Consider the following 25,843-nt stretch of genomic DNA (forward strand, 5'->3'; position numbering starts at 1 on the left):
AAACCTACCACATATTCTCATGTATAAGCTGAGTTTTTCAGCACATTTTTAATGCAGTTTTTGTGGTAAACTTAGGTGTCTTGGCTGAGATCGACTTATACTCGAATATATACGGTAACTAGAAATTTTCAATTTGAATTATTACCATGTTCAATAGCTTCTAGAAGAAAACTTGTAGCTGAAATAGAGTGGGGGTCAGGGGGAATTTTTCTTCCTTTGTGAGTTAGTATCTTATTAAATGCCAGCACTTTTGAAGTGCTATAGTTAAATAATAAGTTAGAAATTAGGGACAATGAGGACCGGCATCAGCCTACCAGCACTGTAGAGGAGCCTCTGGATCCCATTTAGGCTTGGCCTCGATGAACGCATGTATGTGAAAATGGAATGACAGAGCTTCGAGGAAGACTGCATGCTTATGATCAGTGCTTAAAATATTATACTGGGAGATGTGAAAGAAACTGTGACTTCTGTAGAATTGATGAAGAGGCGTATGAAGAGAGAGATAAATCAATGAAACAATATTCCAATGCTCTTTGCGGAGTGACGATGTTGTGCTAGTTGCCTCTCCGCTGAGATTTGGCTGAAACCAAGAAATGGTTCACAGGGGAAGAGAGGAGCCTTTTGAATGGAGGCTACATTCTGAAGAGAAACTTACATAAATTTTGATATTCAGAAGTAACCAAGGTTCTGTCCTTTCCTGAATAAGTTGGTTTGCAGCTATAAACTAAAGGACATTTTAATTTTTATCCCACCCTTACAATAAATGTAATCACAAAAATACAGAGTTCTTTTAGCAAATCATTTTAGGATTTTTTTTCTTTAAAATAAGTGTTTCTTTTCCTATTTTAGTTTTTAAAAAAACAATAATTTAGAAACTAAAGGAAAGTTCTGTTGACATGTTCTAGTGCAGCTATGCAATTTTACTTAAGATATTGTTTGTGTGAAAACTATCACAAATACACTTAGCTGTGCCTTCATTTTCGTGTTTCTATTTTTAGCCTGACTGTTTAAATGGTAGATAAAAGTAATTTGTAGCATAAAAGAAAAAAGAGTAGATAAAAGTATCAATGACATAGAACTTTACATCTTTGGCTTTTTAGTAAAACTTTGCTTTTAATGTGAAATGAAACATTTTTATCCTTTATATTTATTTTTGGGGGGGAGCAAAATAACAGTTCTGTCTACCATACCTTTGTGTAGCCTTCTCATTAATTTATAAGTGTGAAGAGTATGAAATTTGGTGTAGATAAAAAGATCTTATTTGGGTTAAAAAAATTTTTAAATCTCACAAATTCCAAATAAAATAAATTATGTTCTTTATAAAGTGTTATAATTTTTGGAATTAAAAAATAATAAAGTTCTGGTTTCTTTCTATGAATATAGAATGTATAATTTAATAGTGATATTTATTCAGGAACATATCTGTCTTCATTACATTCCAGTCTCTCATAACCATTTGTTTTGATAAACACCTTCATTTCTGTGATAATACCTATACTAGTCTACATCATACTAAAGTGTTGAACACAGAACTGCAACATGTCTGAAGAGTCTTTAAAAGAGTTCGAGGAAAAATTCCATTATCAATTCCATGCATTGTCTCAATTTTAAAATGCATTTTAAAAATTGTTAATAACAACCCTGTGAGAGAGTTTGTTATTCCTACTTTATAGAAGAATCTATGAGATTAATTATTGAGTCTTAACATCATCCAAATAGTTGTGAGTCGATCTGAGAGTGCTTCCACTCAGTAGCCCGGTACTTTCTGCTGTGGCGGCCGCTTCCTAAACTGAGTACTTTTAGCAAAGAAAACAAGGCAAAAATGCTTTGTGTTTTTATTGTTAGAAATTCTGGGTTTTGTTTTTGTTTTAAAGAATAGTTTTTATAAGCACATTTGTCTTCCGTATTTTTCAGTGGCTCTTTATCACCTCACTACTTAACTTCTGTACTAAAGCAGAATCAAGTTCAAACTCCGAAAGGTATGTGTAAAAATTAGGCTCTTTTGGTATACTGATTTTAAAAGAATTATGTGTTCATTTTGGAAAAGACAGTATTCACTCTTCATTCTGTTGTTATAGCTTATTGTAATAACTTTGGTCCCTTTCATGCATGGGTCTCCAGGAGTACTGGGCAAGCATGATAGTAGCTAACAAAACAATATAAGAGTAGACCCAGCTGTTGGTTTGCCATGCTGTGGCAACTTGGCCGCATATGTAATGCTGTTCCACCTGTCTCAGATATCAGCGGGGTCACCTGTGGTACACAGGTTTCAGCACAACTTCCACACTAAGAGGAGAGGCTTGGAATTCTACTTCCAAAATTCAGTAAATGGAAGTGTGTGGATGATAGCAGACTATTGTCCAGTAGAGTGCTGGACTAGGAGATCCCTGTGACGGAGTGGATGGCGGCCTTCCTGGCATTAGAGTGGGGGTGTAACGCATCGGACTACCAACCACAGAGTCTGTGATTCAAACCCACCAGTTCTGCGCGAAAAAGACGGGGCTTTCTGCTACCTCAGAAACCCACAGGGGCAGTTGGCCACTGTCCTTTAGGGTCTTTATGAGTCAGAAAACTTGATAGCAGCAAGTATAAGTTTAATGTTGGAATGTACTACACAATAGACTCAACAACGGGCTCACACGTACCACAGATGGTGACGAGGGTATGGGGTGGGCAGTGTTTCATGGTGTTAGACAGAATATCCTAGTCAAAGCCCACTTGACGGCACCTGATAACGCCAAGTGAATGGGAACATCTGCTAGCATATGCACAGTTACTTCTCCCAAGAATTGGGCTCATACTGTGTGTACAGTTTTATGTTCCTTTTTCTGTTTACTTTTATGTGTATTTTTCCTGGATAATAGAACCTAATTTTTAGTAATATCAGTATATTTACCTTTTTAAATCTGTTTTATGCTAGATTAGGGAACAGCAAACTGCAAACATTCTCTGGCCTACAGCTTACATTTGTATGACATTATGAGCTAAGAACAGTTTTATATTTTTAAATGATTGGGGGAGGGAGATCAAAAGAAGAGTAGTATTTAAAGATACATGGAAATTTACTACAGTAGTAGAAATAAGTAGTTGTGACAAAGACCTGTGTATTATATCCTTGGTTTTGCCTTCCTTACCCTCAAAGTAGAGGTTCTGTGTATCTAAACACAATTTGGTTCTTTGAAACTACGCTGAGCAGCAGAAGCAGTGTGTTAGTATCTGTATTAGGCTAAGTTTTCTGGAGATACAAAACCAGTGACACTTATATATAAATAAGAAATAAATTTATATCAAGAAAGCAGCCCATGCAGCCACTGAGTGGGCAGTCTCAGTCCAGCTCCAGTCTGTGGGTCAAATGCTAACTACGGACCCTATCTGACTGAAGAACGAGGGAAGATCACAGGCCAATCTAGACAAGAGTTGAGTGCATCCAAGGCAGGGAACATAGACTGCAGACAGCTCCCAAAGGTTGGCAGGCCACCGGGCCCAAGCTTCAGGAAGCCAGATGCAAGCATCAAGCCAACAGGAAGAGGGAGAGAGAGTAGGCCAATTCTCCACAGTATCCCTTATGGATATCAAATAAGCCACACATACCCCCAAGGAGACGTGCAGGCTGTGAACCCGACTGAGAGGTTGGACTCCACCCATATCTTCTTGCAAGTAGAGTCAAGTTGACACAAAAGCTAATTATCACAGTATCTAAAAATAAGAGAATTAGAGTGTGAAGAAGCTCTGGAGAACTGGGATCTGTTTAAGTTACTGTTCTGGCCTACCACAAAACAGGACTTCATTTTCCTGGACAAATGTATGTTTGCTTCATTTTTGCCTATTGCTGAAACTTTAACTTATGTTACCTCAAGGAGTTCTGACCCATATTCTGTCAGCTCAGTTTTTTTAGAATGTTATGGTGAAAGTTCATAACCTTTTGTTTCTTTTGGCATATAACATTTTCCTTGTGAAATTTGGGTTAATTAAGGACCTTTTGAGTTTTTTTTATATTCCACCCAAATTCTGTTTCTTGCTCTGAAGAACAGGGATTTTCATGAGTTTTCCTGCTAGGTTTAGCCATAGTTGATCAAAGCTAGAACACAGTATCATACTTCTTCACTTGGTAACTGGAGTATGTTCTCTCCAGTGCTGTGGACTTCCCTATGCACTGAGGCTTAGGCCTGATAACCAGCCATCATTGAACTTGGTAAAGGGGCTGATTGGTATTATGGGCTAAAACAAATGCAGACCTGTACAAAATTTTGAGGGATTTAAAAGGGGAAACCTAAGGTTTCATAAAACCTAAGGAAATATTCATAATTGATTAAGGTTTCTATATGGCATATTGATTAAGGTTTCTATATGGCATATTCATATTTGATTAAGGTTTCTATATGGCATATTTTTGTTATCCCTGGGGAGAAGTTTGAAAAATATCAATTGGATGAAAACCATATATTTTTCCTGTTAAGTAATTGCCGAGCTCCAGCATTGTACCGGGTAGGCATGTAGTAAGTGTTTTGCAGTATGCAGAGGTGGCAAAGCCCCAGCCCAATTCTCAGATAACTTGCAGTTTAATTATTATGAGAGGGTGGGCTAGAATTATGCAGTGTGCATAGGGGAAAAGTAAGCACGGTTAGGGATAAGTCAGAGAGGCCCCTTAGAGAAGAAAGTATGCAAGACCTGGGTGTTAAGAGGATACCTAGCCTCCTAGGATACACGTGTTATGGAGGGTATAGAGACTCAGTTCAGAGAATAATAACAAAAAGAAATTTGTTTGGTAGCTGCTGGGATCTGCAGATTGGTGAGTGTGACTGAAGCCATGTGAGCTATAGATATAGTTGGTTACCATTGGTAAGGCAAATGAAAGAGGAGAATTTAAGCACTTGTGGTAGTCTGGGTTAGCTAGATAAACAAATCCAGTGACACATATGTGTAGTAAAGAACTTTATATCAAGAAGTAATTACATATCCAGGAAACACCCTACCCGAGTCCAACTCAAGTCCTTAAGTCCAGTACTAATCCTTGAGTCCCTCTTCAGACTCACCAGCCACATGCAATGATGCAGAATGTAAGATCACCAGTTGGTGAGTCCAGAGTCCTGTGGATCCAATGGCAGTGGCTCTAGCAGCAATCGGGATCAGCCACCAGGAAGATGCAGGCCCTTCCTTATAAGAAGGCCATGCCACAAGGAGACACCAGGCTGTGACCTGACTGACAAGTTGAATACCACCTCTGCACTTATTTTTAAAATCATTTTATTGGGGGATCATACAATTCATATACAATCCATACATATATCCATGTGTCAAGCACATTTGTACCTTTGTTGCCATAATCATTCTCAAAAACATTTGCTTTCTACTTGAGCCCTTAATATCAGCTCCTCCTTTTCCCCCTTCCTCCCTGCTCCCCCCTCCCTCATGAACAAAATAATTATTATTATTTTGTCATATCTTACACTGTCCAACATCTCATTTCACCCACTTTTCTGTTGCCTGTCCCCAAGGGAAGAGGGTATATGTAGATCCTTGTAATCGGTTCCCCCTTTTTAGCCCCTCTCTTCCCTCCCGGATCACCAATCTCACCACTGGTCCTGAAGGGGTCATCTGCCCTGGCTTCCCTGTGTGTCCAGTTCCTATCTGTACTAGTGTACATCCTCTGGTCTAGCCAGATTTGTAAGGTAGAATTGGGGTCATGATAGTGGGGGGAAGAAGTATTTTGAGAACTAGAGGAAAGTTGTATGTTTCATCGTTGCTACCCTGCACCCTGACTGGCTCACCCCTGCACTTTTATCTCTCTTCAGGTTGACATGAAGTGATATAACTAACATAGCAGGTGTTAGTCAAATTCTGGATAACTTGTTTAGCATAATAATAAGTTTGACCTTTTTTCCTACCTGTATCTATTAGCATAGTTATAGATTGAGTGCTTACTGTGCTCCAAGCACTGTTAAAAGCTTTGCCTGCGTTATCTCGTTTCATCTTTATATCAGTTCTTTGAGATACTGTTATCTCATAAGGGAATGGAAAGTTGGAGAGGTGAAGTAACTTTCTGAAGGTCCCACAGTATAGAATTGGTATAAAAAGGATTCCAACCAGGAAGTGATTTCAGAGTCTGTTCCCCCACCAGGTATGTTCAGTATATACATAGCAAAACATACACCATTTCAAAAGGTTCTACATGCTCAACTGCATGGCACTGATTAAATTTTTTGACTTGTGCAATCATTCTCATATGCCTTTTCTGAGTTATTTCTCCCCCATTAATATAAATGTACTGCCTCCTAAGATTTCTGCCATGTCTTTCGAGTTGCTGTTGTCAACTTGATCCTATATATGTGGGATCGTCAAAATGTTTGTGGAAGAATACTATTACTTTATTATATTTTAATCCCATTTCCCCACCAACTTTTTAAAGCCCCATGTAAATGGATCTTTTTTTTAAAATCTTTTTATTGGGGCTCATAAGGCTCTTATCACAATCTGTACATACATCAATTGAGCAAAGCACCCTTATACATTCGTTGCACTCGTCACTCTCATAATTCACCTTCCACTTGGGTTCCTGGAATCAGCTCGGTTTCCCTTTTTTTCCCCCCATCCCCCTCCCTCCCTGATCCCACCCCTGGTCCCTTGATAGTTTATAATTAATTATTATATCTTATCTTACACTCCCCAGCGTCTCCCCTCACCCGCCTCCCCATTGCCCATCTCCCAGAGAGGAGGTTACACATAGATCTCCGAGATCGGTTCTCCCTTTCTACATGCCCTTCCCTCCTGGTGTCGCCACTCCCACCGCTGGTGTTGAGGGGTTCGTCTGTCCTAGATTCCCTGTGCCTCCAGATCCTCACTGCACCGCTGTACATCCTCTGGTACAACCAGGTCCGCAAGGTAAGGTAGAATTGGGGTCATGATGATTGGGAGGGGAGGAAGCGTTCAGGAACTAGAGGAAGGTTTTGAGTTTCATTATTGCTACACTGAACCCTGAGTGACCCATCTCCTCCTCACTACCCCTCTGGAAGGGGTGTCCAGCTGTCTACAGGTGGGCATTGGGTCCCCATCATGCACTCCCCCTCTTTCACGGTGATGTGATTCTCACCACCACCCCACCTTTGTTGTTGGAGACCTGGTCTCCTCTGTCCTTCATGGTCACCTATGTTGGTGTGCTGCTTCCGTGTGGGCTCGGTTGCTTCTGGGCTAGATGGCCGCTTGTTTGCTTTCAAGACTTTAAGTCCCCAGACGCTATATCTCTCAGTAGCCGGGCACCATCAGCCTTCTTCACCATACTTGCTTATGCACACTTTCGTCTTCAGCGATTATGTGAGGAAGGTGATCACACAATGATTGTTTTTGTTCCTTTGTATCTGCTACATGGTCCATTCAACACCTTGTATTCGGTTAGGCCGTGTGCTTCTTCTCTGTGGGCTTTGTTGCTTCTGAGCTAGATGGCCGCTTATTTGCCTTTAAGACCCCAGACGCTATATCTTTTTTTGATAGCCGGGCACCATCAGCTTTCTTCACCACATTTGCTTACACACACGTCTGTCTTCAGTGATCATGTCGGGAAGATGGGTATCCTGCAATGGCTGTTTAGCAGGGCGAGGTGCTATTGTATTGGGGGATTATGCATGAGGAGGCCCAATGTCCATCTGCTACCCTACTACTGAACCTATAAATATATGCATATAAATCAATTGCCCCCATAATCATAAATATATTTACATATGTACATGTCTGTATTTAGGCTTCTCTGTATGCACTTTGCTTCCTACTCCTTTCCTCTATTTCCTTTCGCTTTCCTCCCGACCCATTACCATGTTTAGCCTTCATTCTGGATTCAATAGTTCCTCTCAGTTACCTTGCTCTTGGTCACTCCCTTCCAGCCCTCCCCTCCCCTCCCTCCTCTGTAAATGGATCTTAAGAGAACATGCGCAGGGTATTCATTCCTTAGCAGCTAAACTGAACTATTGTTTAGATGTAAGGAGGGTTTTTTTGGTCTAAAGTTTAAAGATGACCTCAGGGCAATAGTTTGAGGGCTCCATTCAGCCTCCATTGCACCAAATAGTTTGGATTCCAGGAGAATTCAGAGATTCTGTTTTGCATTTTTTCTCCTTTTAAGCAGCCTCTTTGATCATAAAGTTGATTGCTGGTTTAGATTTTCTAGGTTTTCTCAATTACTATTAGCAATTTCTCACCCCTTTGAAACTAAGGAAATATAAACCAGAATGTCAGATGATGAATACTTTTGACAGAGCTTTATTTGACTCGGTTCTAGAATTAATAGCATGCTTTAAGTCTAATAACAATTGTGGGGGATAAAAAGGGAAATTATATGAACTGAGTGTTTAATCATGGTGTAGAATATCTGTCCTGGCTCCATTGATAAGTGACTTTCAGCACACAGTGAATAGTGTTAGGAAACATTACAAAAGACTCTAAAAAACAAGTTTTGTTTTCTTATGAGCTGGATCTATTAGGAAATGTAGCTGGGAGTGTTGTTTGGTTTGGGTGTTGTTTTTGGAGCCCTAGTGGCACAGTGGTTAAGCAAGCACTTGGCTGCATCCAGAAGCTTGGTGGTTGAAACCTAGCAGACAGTCTACTGAAGAGAGAAGTGGAAATCTATTTCTGTACCTATTACGGCTTTGGAAATGCTGTGGGGCAGGGTCCCTATGAGTTCGGAAAAAACTAGCAGGTAATGGGTATATAGTGGTGTTTGTTTTGTTTGTTTTAGATCCAAAGTTTAAAATAGCTAAAGGACTTTATCAATGGTGAGCACATTCTTAAGTCTTTAAATGTGGCAATAAACAAATGAATCATCTTCAGTTTGTTTTAACACCAAAGAGATTGAACACCACAAATAAAAAATTGTTTTAAATGTTTTCTATAGACTTGTTACTTTTGTTCCAAGAATATAAAAGTTGTACATTGGACAAAGCATTGATAATCAGGTGTTTTCCAGAATAGTGACTGGTGGGTTTCAACCTTGGACCTTGTGGTTAGCGTTCCAGTGCTTACCCAACAACGATGCCACCCAAATCAAAACTTGTTATCAAGTTAATTCCAACTCATAGCAACCTTATGTGTTGAAACACTGTATATACAGGGTTTCTGAGGCTGTCTTTACTGAAGCAGATAGCCTTGAACTACTGACTTACTGATTAGCAGTTCAATGCTTATCTAACATTGCCATTAGGGCTCCAGACACCAGGGCTCCCTAATTTCACAGAGAAGAGAATTCAGATGAATTTGTCTGTAATAAATTCTATACAACAAATGCCTACTTAAGGAATACTTCTTTTCTGTCCAGTAGTAACACTGGTGGTGTTGTGGGCTTTGGGTTGCTAACTACATGGGTAATAGGACAAACCCACCATCTAAGCTGAGGAACAAAGGTGAAGCTGTCTGTTCCCATACAAAATGTATAGTCTTGGAATCAATTCAGCAGGAATGAGCTGGGTTTGGTTTTCTTTTCTCTTGTTTACTGTTATAAAAACTTAAAAAATGGAAACTTAGAAATGTATTCACACAGCTTTCTCATGTTATCAGAATAAACCTCTTACCATTTTAAGGGTTTTGTTTGTTTTTCAGTTTTAGTAATATATTTCAGAAGTATGATTCTTTGGCCTATAACTGAGAGTTTGCTATAAGAAGTTACTTGGATAGACATATACACTGAAGAGCTGTGGGAGAGACGTGAGAGCATACATGCATATATATGTTTGACTAGATGTTTGTAAAAAAATACTTTCATTGGGGGTACTTCATCTCTTATCACAATCCATACATTCCTCCTATGTGTCAAGCACATTTGCACATATGCCGCCATTTTCTTTCTCTTTTTTTTAAAATAAATCATTTTATTGGGGGCTCATACAGCTCTTATCACAATCCATACATACATTTGCTGTGTCAAGCACACTCCTACATATGTTGCCATCATCATTTTCAAAATATTTTCTTTCTACTTGAGCCCTTGGTATCAGCTCCTCATTTTTCCCCTCCCTCCTCCGTCATGAACCCTTGACAATTTATAAATTATTATTTTTTTCATGTCTTACACTGACCGATGTCTCCTTTCACCTACTTTTCTGTTGTCCATTCCCCCAGGGAGGAGGTTATATGTAGATCCTTATAATCGGTTCCCCCTTTTTACCCCACCCCCACCCCGCCTTCCCTCCCGGTATAACCACTCTCACCACTGGTCCTAAGGGGTTCATCTGTCCTGGATTCCCTGTGTTTCCAGTTCCCATCTGCACCGCTGTGCATCCTCTGGTCTAACCAGGTTATATATAGATCATTGTGATCAGTTCCCCCTTTCTATTCCCACCCTTCCCTTACCCTCCTGGTATCACTGCTCATTATTGGTCCTGAGGGGTTCATCTGTCCTGGATTCCCTGTATTTCCAGCTCTTATCTGTACCCATGTACATGCTCTGGTCTAACCAGATTTGTAAGGTAGAATTGGGATCATGATAGTTGGGGGGGAGAGCATTAAAAAACTAGAGAAAAGTTGCATGTTTCATAGGTGCTACACTGTACCCTGACTGGCTCGTCTCTTCCTTGTGACTCTTCTGTAAGGGGGTGTCCAATTGTCTACAGATGGGCTTTGGGTCTCCACTCTGCACTTCCCCTCATTCACATTGATATGATTTTTTTGTTCTGGGTCTTTGATGCCTGGTACCTGATCCCATCGACACCTCATGATCACATAGGCTGGTGTGCTTCTTCCATGTGGGCTTTGTTGCTTCTTAGCTAGATAACTGCTTTTTATTTTTATTTTTTAATCATGTTATTGGGACACATACAACTCTCATCACAATCCACACACATCAGTTGTGTAAAGCACACTTATACATTCGTTGCTCCCATCATTCTCAAAACTCTTGCTTTCCGCTTGGGCTCCTGGAATCAGCTCCTCGTTTCCCTTGCCCCCCCTCCTTCCCCGCTCCCCTCATCCCCATGAACTGTTGATGATTTATAAATTATTATTTTACCATATCTTACACTGCCCAGCGTCTCCCTTCACCCACTTTTCTGTTGCCCATCCCCCAAGGAGTTGGTTATATGTAGATCCTTGTAATCGGTTCCCCCTTTCTACACTCCCCCGCCTTCCCTCCTGGTATTGCCACTCTCACCACTGGTCCTAAGGGGTTCATCTGTCCTGGATTCCCTGTGTTTCCAGTTGCCATCTGCACCACTGTGCATCCTTTAACCAAATCTAACCAGGTTTGCAAGGTAGTGGGGGGGGGGAGGTTGTGAGTTTCAATAATGCTACCCTGCACCCTGAGTGACTCATCTTCCCATTACCCCTCTGCAAGGGATGTCCAGTTGTCTACAGATGGGCATTGGGTCCCCATCACATGCTCCCCTCATTCACGGTGATATGATTTCCCCCCCCCTTTGGTGCTTTATACCTGGCGCCCTCATGACCCTTCATGATCACACATGCTGGTGTGCTTCTTCCATGTGGGCTTTGTTGCTTCTGGGCTAGTTGGCCACTTGTTTACTTTCAAGCCTTTAAGACCCCAGCTGCTATATCTCTCGATAGCCAGGCACCATCAGTCTTCTTCACCACACTTACTTATGCACACATTCATCTTCAGCATTTATATGGGGACGGTAATCACACAATGATGATTTTTGTTTTTTGGTGTCTGCTACCAGATCTGTTCATCACCTCATGATCACATAGGCTTGTGTGTTTCTTTCCTGTGGGCTTTGTTGCTTCCGAGCTAGATGGCCGCTTGTTTACTTTCAAGCCTCTAAGATCCTAGACACTATATCTTTTGATAGCCAGGCACCATCAGCTCTTTTCACCACGTTTGCTTGTACACACGTTTGTCTTTAACTATCATGTTGGGAAGGTGGGTATCATGGAATGACCATTTAGCTGAGCAAAGTGCTCTTGTAGTAAGGGAATGCGCGCGAGGAGGCCCAGTGTCCACCTGCTACCCTTCCATTAAATCTATAAATATATGCACATAAATCTATTTCCCCCATAATCATAAATATATTTATATATGTACATGTCTGTATTTAGGCTTCTGTGTATGCACTTTGCCTCCGACTCCTTTCCTATATTTACTCATACTTTCCTCCTGACCCACTACCATGTTCAGCCTTCATTCTGGTTTCAGTAATTCCTCTCAGTTGCATTGCCCTTGGTCACTCCCTACAGTGCTCCCATCCCCTCCCTGCCACTGGTTTTGAACAACTCATTCCCTTGTCCCTGGGTTGACCAACACCTCCTCCCTTCCCCCACCTCCCACTCTCCCATGTCCCCCCGGGACCATTGGTCCTGTTGTTTTCTTCTCACATTGCTTATCCAGTCTATCTTATCTAGATATACCTGCTGTCTATGCTTTTTATACAAATATACACTGCCATGAATCTGGTAGAGCCTGTTCAGTGGGCAAAGCTCTGAAAACTTATTAGGTACAACCAAATCCTCGAAGGGAATGAGACACTGGGCCTCGGGGATCAGGACCATAGGCTTGATGACCAAGTCAGTTGGCATATTATTCATAAAGGCAGTACCAACATTTAACTTTTATGTGAGTAGCAATTGGTGCTAAAAGCTCATGAGCAGCTATCTAGGGTGGAAACACTGATTCCCTCAGCATCTAGAGCAGCGGTTCTCAATCTGTGGATCACGACCCCTTTGAGGGTCCAACGACCATTTCATAGGTCTGTTACATTGTGAAAGTTGTGAACCACTGATCTAGAGGAAAGAAGCATGATAAAAATTGGAGGACACGTGGAAACAATTTGAGTCAGGCACACGTCAGTTTGTACAGCCTTACGAGCAGTTGCTCTAAATGGTGCACAGCCACCAGTACCAACTGTTCTGAAAGGTTCGAGATAGAGTCGGAGAAAAATGTGGGACACACCTCCAAACCATAAAAAATATGAGACTGATTGGTCAAATAAAGACTAATGGGATGCTTCTTCCATCACCCTTCACCCCCATCTGTGACCCTTAGTCACCCTTCAAGTCTAGAACTGAACTCACTTCCATGTTAGAATAAGCTTGTTAACATCAGAGGGTTGGGAAAGGAGCAGTGGAAACCCGAAGAAAGTGAGATCATTTGAAGGGATTAGAATAGATGAGTGGAAACAAAACTGATGGTGTGCTGTGTAAACCTTCACTTAAATCATAGCACAACATTCTTTTAAAGAAAAGTCACTGTGCTAACTTTTAAAAAATCATGAGTCTACCTGTTGGGGCCTTTGCTTTAAAGCAGGGGTGCAGTATGGACATCCAACCAAGGGCTGTAAACTCATCAATACCAGGTAACATCACACACTCACCAGAGAAGCAGTTCCAGCCATCACATTAAGAGTGAGTGGATGACAATTTAAATTGTTAATTTGGCAGGAAAAAAGGCTCCCCACACCTGCCTGAATGCCTTGCAAGTGGTGCCTGGCACAAGGACACTGGCTGAGGTGCTGAGTTGGGTCTAAAACCAGCCCACATGCCCTTCTCCAAAGCGTGTGCCCCGGTAGGAAGCGGTGGCCTTTTACCCACATCGTGCAGAGATACCATATGGGCTGCCTACTGTACCTTTTTTCTTCAAGGACATGCTAGAAGTCTGAACGATGTAAAATTGCAAGCAAGTTTCATGCAAAATGACAGGAGCTGAAAAGGCCTTTGTTTTGTTGGAGATCATCGATTCAAATCTTTGAACTTGCTGTTCTTTTCTTTTGGAAAAACTCCTCTCCGCATATCTAAGTGGCTTCACTCTTAGGTCTTTGTACAAAGATCATCTCCTGCACAAGGCCTTCCCTGATGTCTGTACTTAAAATTGCAGCCACCTCCCTAGCACGCTCTCCCTTCTGTGGTTACTTTTTTTGCCCAGTGCTTATCATTATCTGACATGCTGTGTTTTAATTACATCTTTGTGTTCTGAGACACTAGGGATTTTCCTGTTTGGTTTGTGTTACATTCCCACAGCTGGGGACAATGGCAGGCTCATAACAGGAGGCTATATTTATTGAACGAATAAAAATGTATAGAATTTGCGATGTGTGCTGTACTTTTGGCACTTGGGAATGGCAGAAAATTATTTAAAAACCTGGGTTCTGGCAGTTCAAATCCCACTTTACCAATCTTAGATATATTTCCTTGTTTCCTCATTAAAATAGAAATATTAATAGTATCAACATCATAACGTTTCAAGGATTTGATGAATTAATGAAGTATGTGCAGTTTAATGTCTATTTGGGCAGATGCAAGCTGTCTCGTAAGGTGTTTTGTTCCATTTGCTTCTTTTAAAAAGGGAAAGGAGTTCTCCCTTTGCTTTAATCTCCCCGGTGGTATACAGCACCCAGACACCAGGATGCCTACCCCTCCCGCTCTCTTCTCTCGTGCGTCACTGCACCCAGCAGCAAGGCAACCTTTCATGCAGGAGCAAGCCTGCACCTGCCATGGCCCCTCCACACTTGCCATGGGTGCTAGTGATGCCAGCTGGGCCTGGAGTGCCTAAGGGTTCCAGGGGCTGACTATGTAGAATCAGGAAGTGGCCATACCAACAGGTGTAGACAGGGTCACAGCTGCCAACTGTGTCCCTGGCACCGGTACACAAAGTCTCAGTGGCCACCTCTTCATACCTGGTTAGGTGCAAAGTACCAGTCTGGCTGTTGGGGTAGCCCAAACCCAGACCAGCCACACATCTGGCAAGACGGGCCTGTTTCCAGTGGATACAGCCATCAGGTTCTGTTAGGCTGGCTCACATAGGTTTTAATAGGCTTTATAGGAGTTTAGATTCAGATTGTAAAGGGATTGTCTGTGTAGATGTGAGATGGTATTCACACAGCTGCCAAACCAAATAACATACTGTTTCACAGAGTGAATTGTGGCATGCAGTGACTCATACTCAGACTGTGTTCGGCTCACTGCAAGTTTTCAGTTGTTAATTTGGTGACAATCAGCTGGACTGAAGGAAAAGAAAACAAAAGATCTAAACTTACTCTTTGCACCTTTTAAAATATTACTGTTCTAGGCGTTATGGTAACAGAATATGATACAGTTCCTACCATAAAGAAAAGAATGGTCTAATTGGGAAGATATTAATATAGACACTTATGTCAGGAGGGCATATTTTATATAAATATTTACTTCTTTTTCCTTACACCTTAGATCACAGCATTTCAGCTTTCCTAGATTACAGTTATTCAGACTTAAGAGCCACCAAGATGAGGAAGAAAATCTAGTATTAGTGTATATAAGTAGCTAAGAGAGAGAGAGCCACTTTATATCTGGAGGAGGATCGGTTCAGTTTACCAGTCCCTTACAGTCTGTTTTTCTTATGGCATATGCGATACAATGTTTGGCCTTTTGAGTTGTGGATGAATCTACAGGCCTACAGGTGTGTGTATAATTATACTGAAAACCTTAATGACAGTTTCCTACTTGCAATAATGATTTATTTTGCATTTGTAGAATCACATGACATAGCCCAACCAATTAACTTATTTTTTATCTTTAATTAGTGTGTAATTAATGTAGTACTTCATAACATATACAAGGTAAAAATGATAAAAACTAATAAAGCCCTAGTACATGTTCTTCGCTAATTTTGGCTGCTTAAGGATTTAGTGGTTAAGAAGTGACCCGACAGCAGTGAGTGGTGAGAGTAGAAGGGCAGAACGTAAATTGACATGCAGTTCAGCGTTTTACATTCACTGAACACAGTTGAAGGAGAGAGTTTTTGTTGTCTAGTACCTTTCTGTCTTTCTTTACAATACTGTTTACAACTTTACAGTACTGTTTACAATACTCCTCCATAACTTTAAGTGAACAAAAGTCGATTTAAAAATATGTAAACATCAGTTTTACTTGATATGTATATATGCTTTTATTTAAGTAGATGACTATGCGTCAAAATCTTAATATTGGTTATCTTTGGTACATGAAAATATTTTTATTAGCCTTCTCTTTTATAAAAAAGCATTAATGTTTCCATTTTTTCCCTTTTCAGAATCTGATATTGATGCTGCCACTGCAATGATGCTTTTAAATACTTCTATAGAACAAGGGATTTTAGAATGTAAGCAATCATCACCTTTCATTTTGAAATCATTTCTCCGCCTTTTCACATATTTAGAATTCAAGCTGTATAAGTATTGCAGAACCTAAGTTACTCAGATGAGAAAAGGCTTACCTGAATAACTAGGTGTCTATTCCACTGACGTGTACAATTGAGAAATCAAAGCGATGCTGTGACGAACCTTCTCAGCTTAAACTAGAAGAACAGTAAAACACTTATATAGAAAATAAGATTGAAGATCTAAACATGAAAATCAAGGCTTATCTTTAGGGGGATACATTTACAGCCTTGGAAGACCTTGAAGAGCCACATCCATGAAAGAAAAGGGTGGTGAATTTATTAAACATCCAAGTTCTAGAGTTCTTTACAACAGAAGGCATCTCTAACAAATGTAATGTAAGCAGAAGGCTGAGGAAACAGACTTTCATCATACAAAGAAGTAATGTCCAGTATATATTTTAAAAGATCCTCCAAGCACAAAATAAAACCATTCAACAGCAAAATCAGCAAAAGATGAAGAGGCACAAGTAGCAGAAAAATAAATGTACATATATGGTCAATGTACATACAATGCCCAACTTCTCTAGTAATTGGAAATGCAAAATAAAATCAGTGCTGACATTGTTTTTGTTTGCTTTATGGACCTAATTCATTGATCATACAATTATGTGGTTTAAATATATTAAAAAGAGTTGTGCAGTCACTACAACAATAAATTTTAGAACCTTTTCTTCATTCTTTACACATTATAAGTTCTGCTTTCCCCCAGCCTCCTCTGCCATAACCTTAAGAAATTATTAATCCGGTGCTTGCCTCTCTAGATTGACCTGTCCTGGATTTCATATTACAGAACAGCATGTACACGCACAATCCTATCCCCGCTAAGAAAAAAAAATACCAAATACAGAATCTTCAATCTAAAAGAAAGCAGAAAACTATACAAACAAACAAATTCAAAATGAGTCAAAAGAGAGAGCAAATGATAGGTGTTAAGTTGTAACCTACCTATATCTGCCTTGGTTCACTTTGCAATGCACGCTGTCTTACAGCAAGCCTATTCCCATACCTGGAGGGTGGCTTAGCAGCGGTTCTCAACCTCCCAAATGCCGCGACCCTTTCACACAGCTCCTCATGTGGTGGTGACGCCCAACCATAACATTTTTGTTGCTACTTCATCACTGTAATTTTGCTACCCCTATGAAAGGGTCGTTCGACACACCCACACCCATAGGGGTCGCAACCCCCAGATTGAGAACCACTGGGTGTGAGGGAATTTATTGGAGCCTTAATCCACTTAGGGACTCTGCAAATGGATTTTGGGTTTTCTCTATCATTTAATAGTCTTCTGTAAACTAAGTGCTAAGAATTTAAGTTCTAATATAATTCCCTCCTCCAGTTTTAGACTAGTCTTTAAAACTCTTGGATCACATAGGCTGGTATGTGTTTTCCATGTGAGCTTATCTTACACCTCACTTAGGTGGTTGTCTGTTTTAAGATAAGCCTTTAAGAACTCAGACACTGTTTTGTCTAATGGCCAGACACCATCTGCTGTCTTCACTACACTTTGCTATCACACCTATATCTTCAGTGATTCTATCATGAGGCCAAGTGAGATACATGCTTTGTCCATCAGATCATTAGAGATGATGTCTGGAGTATGGAAACAGTATTATGCACAGTAGGTTAGAAATTGGTACAGCCATTTTTTGGTTATTTGGAAGTACCAATTATAATTTATCCCAATTATAATTTTAATTGTATTTTTATAACAATTCTACTTGGTATCTTTCTAGAAAAGCATTTGCATGTATATTTAAAAAAACATCTAGAAAGACTTATTGCAGTGCAGCTCTTTACCTGTACCGGCAAAAAATTGATAACAGTTGATAAAAATTGATATCAACAGGGAAATGGTCAGCTAAGCAGTAGTGAATTTATATTGAGGCATTGTGTGCAACAGTTCAAAAGAGTGATATTTTCCATGGAACGGACATAAAATGTATGCACAATGCTACGTGGGTTAAGAAGATTTCCAAGTACTTAAAGAAATAATCCACAAAACATTGATCTAAAGGTACTTACTGTTCTCGAGTAATATGAGAGTTTTACTAATATTGGGAGGGAGCATGGTTTGGTTCTTTCCTCTGTCCAACATCTAGCTTGTGTTAAAGAGTTTCTGATGATCTCATGATATTTTCTTTGCCATTTATTTTCTCCCCTACCCCCTTCTCTCTGTTTTGCAATCAAGTGCATTTGATCTATTGTTGGAACTTTTGTTTCTACAGGTGAGAAACCTCTTCCTCTTAAAGCAACCCTGCAGAAAAAGAGGAGTTACAGCAATGCATTTAACCACTCAGGGGCTGTGCGTTTACAGGAGAGTGCTTCTTTGGCCACCAGCATTGATCCCAAGGAAGACCACAATTACAGCGCAAGCAGCATAGCAGCACAGCGATGCGCATCCAGGTCTAGTGTGTCTTCCCTGTCTTCTGTGGATGAGGCCTATGAATTTATCCCAAAGAGCAGCCATGTGGGAAGTGATGGCAGTGAAGGATTTCCTAGTGAAGAGGATACAGACGTTGATTACGAAGATGATCCTCTTGGCGACAGTGGCTATGCATCACAGGCATGTGCAGATACCTCGGGAAAACGACAGCCAGGCAAAAAAAGGCGAAAGCAGCCATGTCCAGAAATTGATGAGGAGCTCAAAGAGGCAGCCGGCTCGCTGCTCCACCTTGCTGGAATTCGTACATGTCTGGGCTCCCTCATAAGTGCTGCTAAGACACAAAATCAAAAGCAGCGGAAAAAATAGAATTTCTTGTTCGTATGAAATTATTTTAAAGTGTGGCAATACTCTCCTACCCTATTCTCTACAAGGGATGTCAAAGCCATAATGGACTTCTTTAGATTGGGGCTGGGGAGGGAATGCTAATTATTCCTTTCAAAACATTTAAGATTTTTGGTTTTTAATTGAACAATTGCTGTTAGGATCATGCCCAATCATAAATATATGACGTAAAGTCCTAAAAGGTTAATTCTTGTGATAAATGTTTCGAAAGATCTGGAAATTTTTTATAATGAAATACCCAACATCTGTCTTTAAATTATATTAGTGGGGGCATCTTTCCTTTGCTTAATATTTCAAATGTAAGAATTTGCAACTCTATAATACAGTTTTTTTACTTTCATTTTCTTTTTCAGTCTAATTAACTTTTAAGTACTGCTCCTGCTTAAAAAAAAAATTGTTGATGTCTTACTCATGTATTCCTCCCCTGACAAACACAATGTCGTGGGACAAAATTTGGATGATTTATTGATTTAATTTGGGGGGGGATGATTTATTTTGTCATTGGTTTGGTTTTGGGCTTTTATTTGTTTGTTTTCATTTTGAGGCATGAACAAAGGCGAATATAAATTGAAAAGATCCTAGATGTCTCTAAAATTCCTTTCCATTACATAGGTAGAGAACACAACAACAAAAAGTTCTAAGGGTTAGAAAATGTGGTTTTATGGAATAATTTTCATTTGAGAACACTCCAATTGTTATTACAATATTCTCTGAAAATTTTTATATCCCACATACTAATAGCATATTATTGAGCCCATTTGCTCTTTCCCAAAGTGCATTATAACTATGGTTTAAGTTTTTATCACTAGCTGGCTGTTGATTAGAAACTATCCAGTGAGAATAAACAGCCATAGAGTGTGCTATGGAGTAACACCTATTTTGACATACTTTGGAATAAGAATTTTTCATTTGGTTGTTAAATGTTTTGAATTCTGAGAATCTTGTAATGGGAATGGAGTATAATCTAAAACAGTGGTTCTCAACCTTCCTAATGCCATGACCCTTTATTACAGTTCCTCATGTTGTCGTGGCCCCTCCCCTCCACACACACACACCATAAAATTATTTTTGTTGCTACTTCATAACTAATTTTGCTACTGTTATGAATCAGGCGACCATGTGAAAGGGTCGTTCAATCCGCAAGTTGAGAACCACTAATCTAAAACATTCAAATGTTAGGTATTTTGTCATCACTAAGGTAGCTTATTTGGGAAAAATCTTCTGTCCAAGTGTTTGAATTATAAAAGACTTAACAACGTTGCAGAGAAAACACCTTTATAGACTTTTAAAAGTCTATAAAGTTAAATCTTCTACAATATACTCTTTGGGAGAAGGCAGTGCAATACCTATGTAAGACACCACCAAACCCATTGCCATAAAGTAAATCCTGACGCTTGCTTACAAACCCTGTAGGATGGAACAGAACTGCCCCCCAGGGATTTCCAAGGCTGTAAATCTTTATGGAACTAGATTGGCATCACATCTTCCTCCCTCAGATTGGACGTTGGGTTAGTGCCGCTGAGCACTTTAACCACTGCACCACTAGAGCTCCTATCCTACCTGTATGTGCCATTAATCCTTGCTGAAAGGCTTTCTAATGCTGTCGCAAACGTGCATTGTGAAAGCGTTAAGTATTTGAAGAAATCTGCTTGTAATGAAACATTTTGTTCATGTATCATTCACACAGTTTATATCATTCAGAAAAAATAGGAGATGGTAGCAAATCAAAACTTACACATTTTTTTTCTACAATGCTTGGTAAAAGTGTGTGTTCTTAATTCAGTCTTAATTCATGCTGCACATTGTTTCATAGACAGTGATTTGTTGTGTGTTTTTCTGATGGTTTCCTCCCAGTACACACGGCAGTCAGGCTCTTCGTAGGGTTAGCAGCTTTTTTGTTTCCCCTACGAGTCTTTTATTTATCACCTAAGAATTTTTCTGCTGCATATAATGCAACCTGCTTGAAGTTCTTCCCATAGTGCGTCAGTCCTCAAAACTGCAGATCTTTTGTACTTCCATCACAGTTCAAGGATGTTTTACTAAGCACAGGTCACTGCTGAAGCAAACTCAATACAGCGTGAGCCTGTCTGAAACTGTCCCCAAGCTCTAAGAGCACTGGGGTCAGCTCCATGTGTCTGTCTTTCCCTCCTCCTCACAGCCAACCAGACCAGTGTTTTCATCCGACGGGAAAGGGAACTAGAGGGTGCTTTCAGCTATTTCTAAGACTATAAAGCATTTTCCTAAACTTGTTTTTTGGGATTTTTTTTAAGCAGCAGTTACTCCTATTTTAAGCTGAATATTATTTGGGCAAAACTGTCAAATGAGAAGCATGCATGATTTAAAAGCAAACACATTTTTCAATGAATAAGATTTGAAGGCAGGGATAACAACACTAACAGTCTGTTGCTTTCATCGTATCCGTAATTGAAGTTGGAGAGCCATGTTAATGGGTTGATGGTATTGAAGTGTATCAGTTTTTAAATTTGTTTATAATGAAAACTGGGATGGTGCGTTTGGGCTTTTCCTTCTTCCTGTGTGTCCACTTTAGGACATAAAGTGTCGAGCCCGTGGCTGTGCCATTTACAGTGAATAGTGTAACAATCACAGTGCTTCACCACAATAGGAAGAGTAAACATATTTTTAAAAGATTATTTTAAAACCAATAGTTCCGCACACCTCTGTAGCTACTTACCGTGACCTCATGACGCTGGTTTTAGTGTTTCAATAATCTGGTTCTGGTTTATTTTATTCTGTTGAAATTCTGGGCCACCAGTGTTCTTCTCCTTGGTTCCTGTCTAGTGAATAATAACTCTCTCTAGGTGAAGGAAAATGATGTAAGGCACAGAGGGGAGAGACTTGTCAGTTGTAGCAAGTAGTAGAACTTTAAATTCCTTCGCTTTCTTTCCCTACAAATAAAAATATTTATAAGTTACATTTCTCACTAGCAAAGATAAACACTTGTGCTCCAAGAGCTAACAAGAAGGGATTATGAGATATTTTAAACTTACTTTCTTGTACGGAATTGAGTACATAGCTTTCCATGTGTTAATATATCAAGGTAGTTCTTTTCCAGGGGAACCATAATTACATAACCCTGTTTCCCTATTACAGCTTCACAGCCACTATGAGCCCATTCTGGTCCGTGACAGAGAAACGAGGCCCAGATCCCCTCCCCTGCCCCGTGGCACCTCGCCCCACACCCACCCCCCGTTAAGGAAAGTCACTCCCAAGTACTGTGGACTATAAATTGTATTTTCTAAAATAAGTTATTTTACTATAATTATAAAAGCAGTTTAGAAATTCTGGAGAAATTACATATGTGAGGCTCCCCAACATATTTTAAAACTGTGACTTAATTGGCATATACTTTGGCCTTGTATCAAAATGAAAGGGGGAGGGCATAACAATTTTAACTGTGTTGCAGCTTCTTCCAGTTCCTATGAGCCCCATGGTGAAAGTTTCAGTCCACACAATTAGTCTTCATCTTTCATATCCCAATCAGTGTTAGGGGGTTTTGGTTTTTTTGCTTGTTGGTTTTTAAAGTATATTTGAAACTTATTCGTGCATTTGAAACTTATTCGTGCAATATATTACAAAATTAGTTAATAATTTTACCTTTCAAGTTGAGAGAAAGCCAATAGATTTGGGGAAAGCTCACCGTGGGTGGATCACCTCTTTTCTACATTTGGGCCTTGCCTATCCTCATTATAGCTAGCGTGACTCTTCTTAGATTAGGTTCCAGAGTATATTGTAAAGTTGAGTATATATGATTTTTTTTCTTTTGCTACTTCTGGAGACATTGTGTAAAGGGTTCTTACTGGGTGGTCACGTAAATCGTTGGTAGCATGAATTTAAAGCGAGAGCAAGCATTATGGAAGGAATGTCCATGTCTTGGTAGACCAGGGAGCCTTTCCCAACAAATGCAAGCAACAAATGTGAATACTTCACAAAGCTGTAAAGACTATTGTCTTAAATATTACAGTACAACATTTTGTGGAGGCCATAACATTTAATTGTAAAACAGTGAGGCTTTCTGGTTTACATATATTTTATGGTTTGTCATTCTTTGAAGTGTGTAAACTTTGGTTAAAACAAAGTTTGCCTCAGTATGTTAGTGATGTAGTGGAAGTATTTATTGAAAGACAACATAGAGTATTTTAATGTTACACCTGCCTTTTTTCCCCCCTGAAAGCACATTCTTTGCATCTGACTGCCAGTGCCATTGTCAAACTTCATTTTAAAATGTACATTTCTTATTAAACTATGTGCTTAATTTTAAAAGTATTATTTTGCCATCATACAGTGTATAAAATGTATAATTGCCAATACATTGTAACTATTATTTATTTTTAAATGAAAGAGTAAGAATGCTTTCTGATTCAAGAAATTTGAGATATTAAGGTGTTTCCTTTCCCTCTTTTCTGATGTAGCATAAAAAAACAATGTCTTGAGTTTGAGTTGTAACTGCCAGTAGATGACCAGGCACGAACGAGTGAGCCACTTTTCAGTTGCCAGTCTTGCTCATATTAAAAACAACAAATGTTTAGTTTTTGTATTAATCTGGTTATTAAAATGTTTATAAAGTTTATTTTTACCAAAGAGATGCAATTCATTATGATAAAGTATTACAGAATAAACTTTGTTTTATAACACTTTGGTGCTGTTTGTGGAGTAGGTGTCGGCAGTTCATAAACACAAAATGGGCCAGTGTAGTTTCACAAAATTGCACGTTTCAATGGCAGAATTCTTAAAATCTTTTGGAAAGTTGTTTTTCCTGGTTTTGACATGTCATCCTAATCTCTAAAAACAAACAGTGAAGCGATTCTGAAAGTTGAAAGTTTTTACTTCAGTATTTTAAAAGAAAAATAGTGACAGTTTGAAATATAACCCCCCAAAGAAGTGAGCATTAAATAGATTAAGATTTTTTAAGTGCACTAGTTTTACTTCAAAAACAGTGTCGCTTGAAAAATAAGGGTGCCCAGTAGAAAGCTGAATCATCTGCAGCTAACATTTGATGCCCTCCGCCCCGTGCGCCCGCGCTCATCATTTTAGTAGTATGTTCTGTAGAGGGGTTGTTTTTTAAGATTCTGAAAACCTATCACCTACTTTATTTCTGGAGAAGGGTATGGGGAGAATCATTCAGATGTGAAATTCGAAGCAACTAGCAGCAATTTTAGAGCTCGAGGGTCTTCTGATCTGTAAAGGAGTGTTGAAAGCCCTTATTTGGAGAGTCAAGAATTTCATTTTTCCCAGAGCAAGACCATTTTTTGCTGGCATCAAAGAAAGAGCAACAAACTCTTAACACCAAATAGGGTTTTAAAGCAGAACGTAAAGCCAGGTTTCTCCTTTCAAATGTGAATTTTTGTAGGAAAATAGGTTTATGAATCAGTTGGTTTACCTCTTGATTTAGCCCCTCTCCCTCCCTACCCAGAAGGCCCTGGACCCCAAGAGCTGGTGCATTACTAACCAAGTACGCAATCAGCTGGCAAACGGATCTGAATGCTAAGGGACAGACCCAGCCCAGGGCAGCCACTCCCCAGGGATGGGAGGCAGGGACTATGCTCCGCCCCCCGCAGAATGGATAGTGGGTGTCAACAGTCAACCGTGTTCACTGTGAAGCTTCCAGCCACTGGATAGGAACATAGTGGATCACAAGTTTCACTCGATCAATGGTGCCACACGCATGTCTGCTCGTGTTGATAATAGGGATAAATGCCATTCCCATGACAATCGATGATGTGGAGGGTGGTGACCTGCAGGAGACAACAGCCCTGGAGTGGGGTTGGTATGAACATCATGTTGAATAGGCTCTTTAACCTAGGGTGCTGTTTTTTGAACTGGATGTTGAATTCCCACATTGGTTCCTGCCTCTTCCCAACAACCTTTCTGTACCAGAAAAGTAAGCGTTTGGAATTGAGTGTTGGGAATGCTTTCTGGAATGGCAGGGTTCTGGGAGGCTCGAGTTGTCAGTGGTTCCTACGTGTGACACAGAGATCGGATCACACGCTGGGAAGGCGGCACAGCTGCTCCATTGATTCCGGTCGCAGGCACAACGGCCGAGGCGTGCAACACGTGCCTGGAGGCAGTAAGAGGAGCAAGTGTCAAGTAGAGGGGCGCTAGGAATCCAAAGCGAGGCTCATGCCTGGGCAGAGTAGAGGGAGGGACGCGAGGTCACCCTCCAGGGCGTGGCTCCAAACCACAAGCAGCCATGAAAGCGAGCCCTCGGAGGTCGCACCTTTCGGTACAACCCCGTCCAAAAGGCAGCAGTGCGAGTGACGGTCCAGGCAGTCTTACAAACGGGTGAATGCCGCGTCCACGGCATTGCATGGACTCCTCTCTGCGCCCCTGGCTTTTCTCTCTCCGGGAGACTGTCCTCTCCTGGACGCCCTCCTCGTGAGCACCCGTCTCATCGCTGCAGTTGACAATGTCACGGGCTCAGGAGCTTCCTCTGCAGGAACCTAGGGGCTCCCAAGCCACGCAGATTTTACTTCCTGCTGAGCGGCATTGTTGACGGCTTGCTTGAATCGTCCACACTTCATCACGGCCGGATCCGAGTTGGCATAATCCACCAGGGTCACGCCACCCGAGCGGGTGTCCTGGGTCCAAAACGTGAGTCACCTCCCTCTCTCGGGCATGGCGACCGCGGGCCCGCACGTCTGGTATGGGGTGTGTCAGTTTGTGTGACAGACATTGATTATAAGCTACCACTGCCTTGTTTGATGCCCCTGTTCCTTCCACGCAGCCCTTGAAATACAACTCGCTCCACTGCCATTGAGTGGATCCCAAATCAGCAGCACTATTGGACAGGGTGGAGCTGCCCCTGTGTTTTCCAGACTAAATCTTAGAAGTTCAGAAGGTCTCATCTGCCATGAAATACACGGTCCTCTAAAACTAGCCATTTGGGACTCACCTAATATCTTAAAAGAATTTTCATTCTCACTTTTGTCTTTTGCATTTACTGT

At 40.5% G+C, this 25,843-nt stretch overlaps 1 protein-coding gene and 1 pseudogene across 5 annotated transcripts in view; one reads left to right on the forward strand and one right to left on the reverse strand.

Annotated features, from left to right (window-relative positions):
* FOXN2 (forkhead box N2) overlaps positions 1 to 23,533 on the forward strand; it is a 76,070-nt gene extending 52,537 nt beyond the window's left edge. For all 5 annotated transcript variants that reach the window (XM_075536089.1, XM_075536087.1, XM_075536085.1 and 2 more), the window contains 3 exons: positions 1,915 to 1,979; positions 15,968 to 16,036; positions 18,322 to 23,533. In XM_075536089.1, coding sequence (XP_075392204.1) covers positions 1,915 to 1,979; positions 15,968 to 16,036; positions 18,322 to 18,845 — 658 coding nt within the window. In that variant the 3' untranslated portion in view covers positions 18,846 to 23,533. The remainder of the gene's footprint in view (positions 1 to 1,914; positions 1,980 to 15,967; positions 16,037 to 18,321) is intronic.
* Positions 23,534 to 24,547: 1,014 nt separating this feature from the next.
* Positions 24,548 to 25,516, reverse strand: LOC142430417 (transmembrane protein 183A pseudogene; annotated as a pseudogene).
* Positions 25,517 to 25,843: the final 327 nt, after the last annotated feature.

This window comes from Tenrec ecaudatus, chromosome 17 (assembly GCF_050624435.1).
Source record: "Tenrec ecaudatus isolate mTenEca1 chromosome 17, mTenEca1.hap1, whole genome shotgun sequence".
Taxonomy (NCBI): domain Eukaryota; kingdom Metazoa; phylum Chordata; class Mammalia; order Afrosoricida; family Tenrecidae; genus Tenrec; species Tenrec ecaudatus.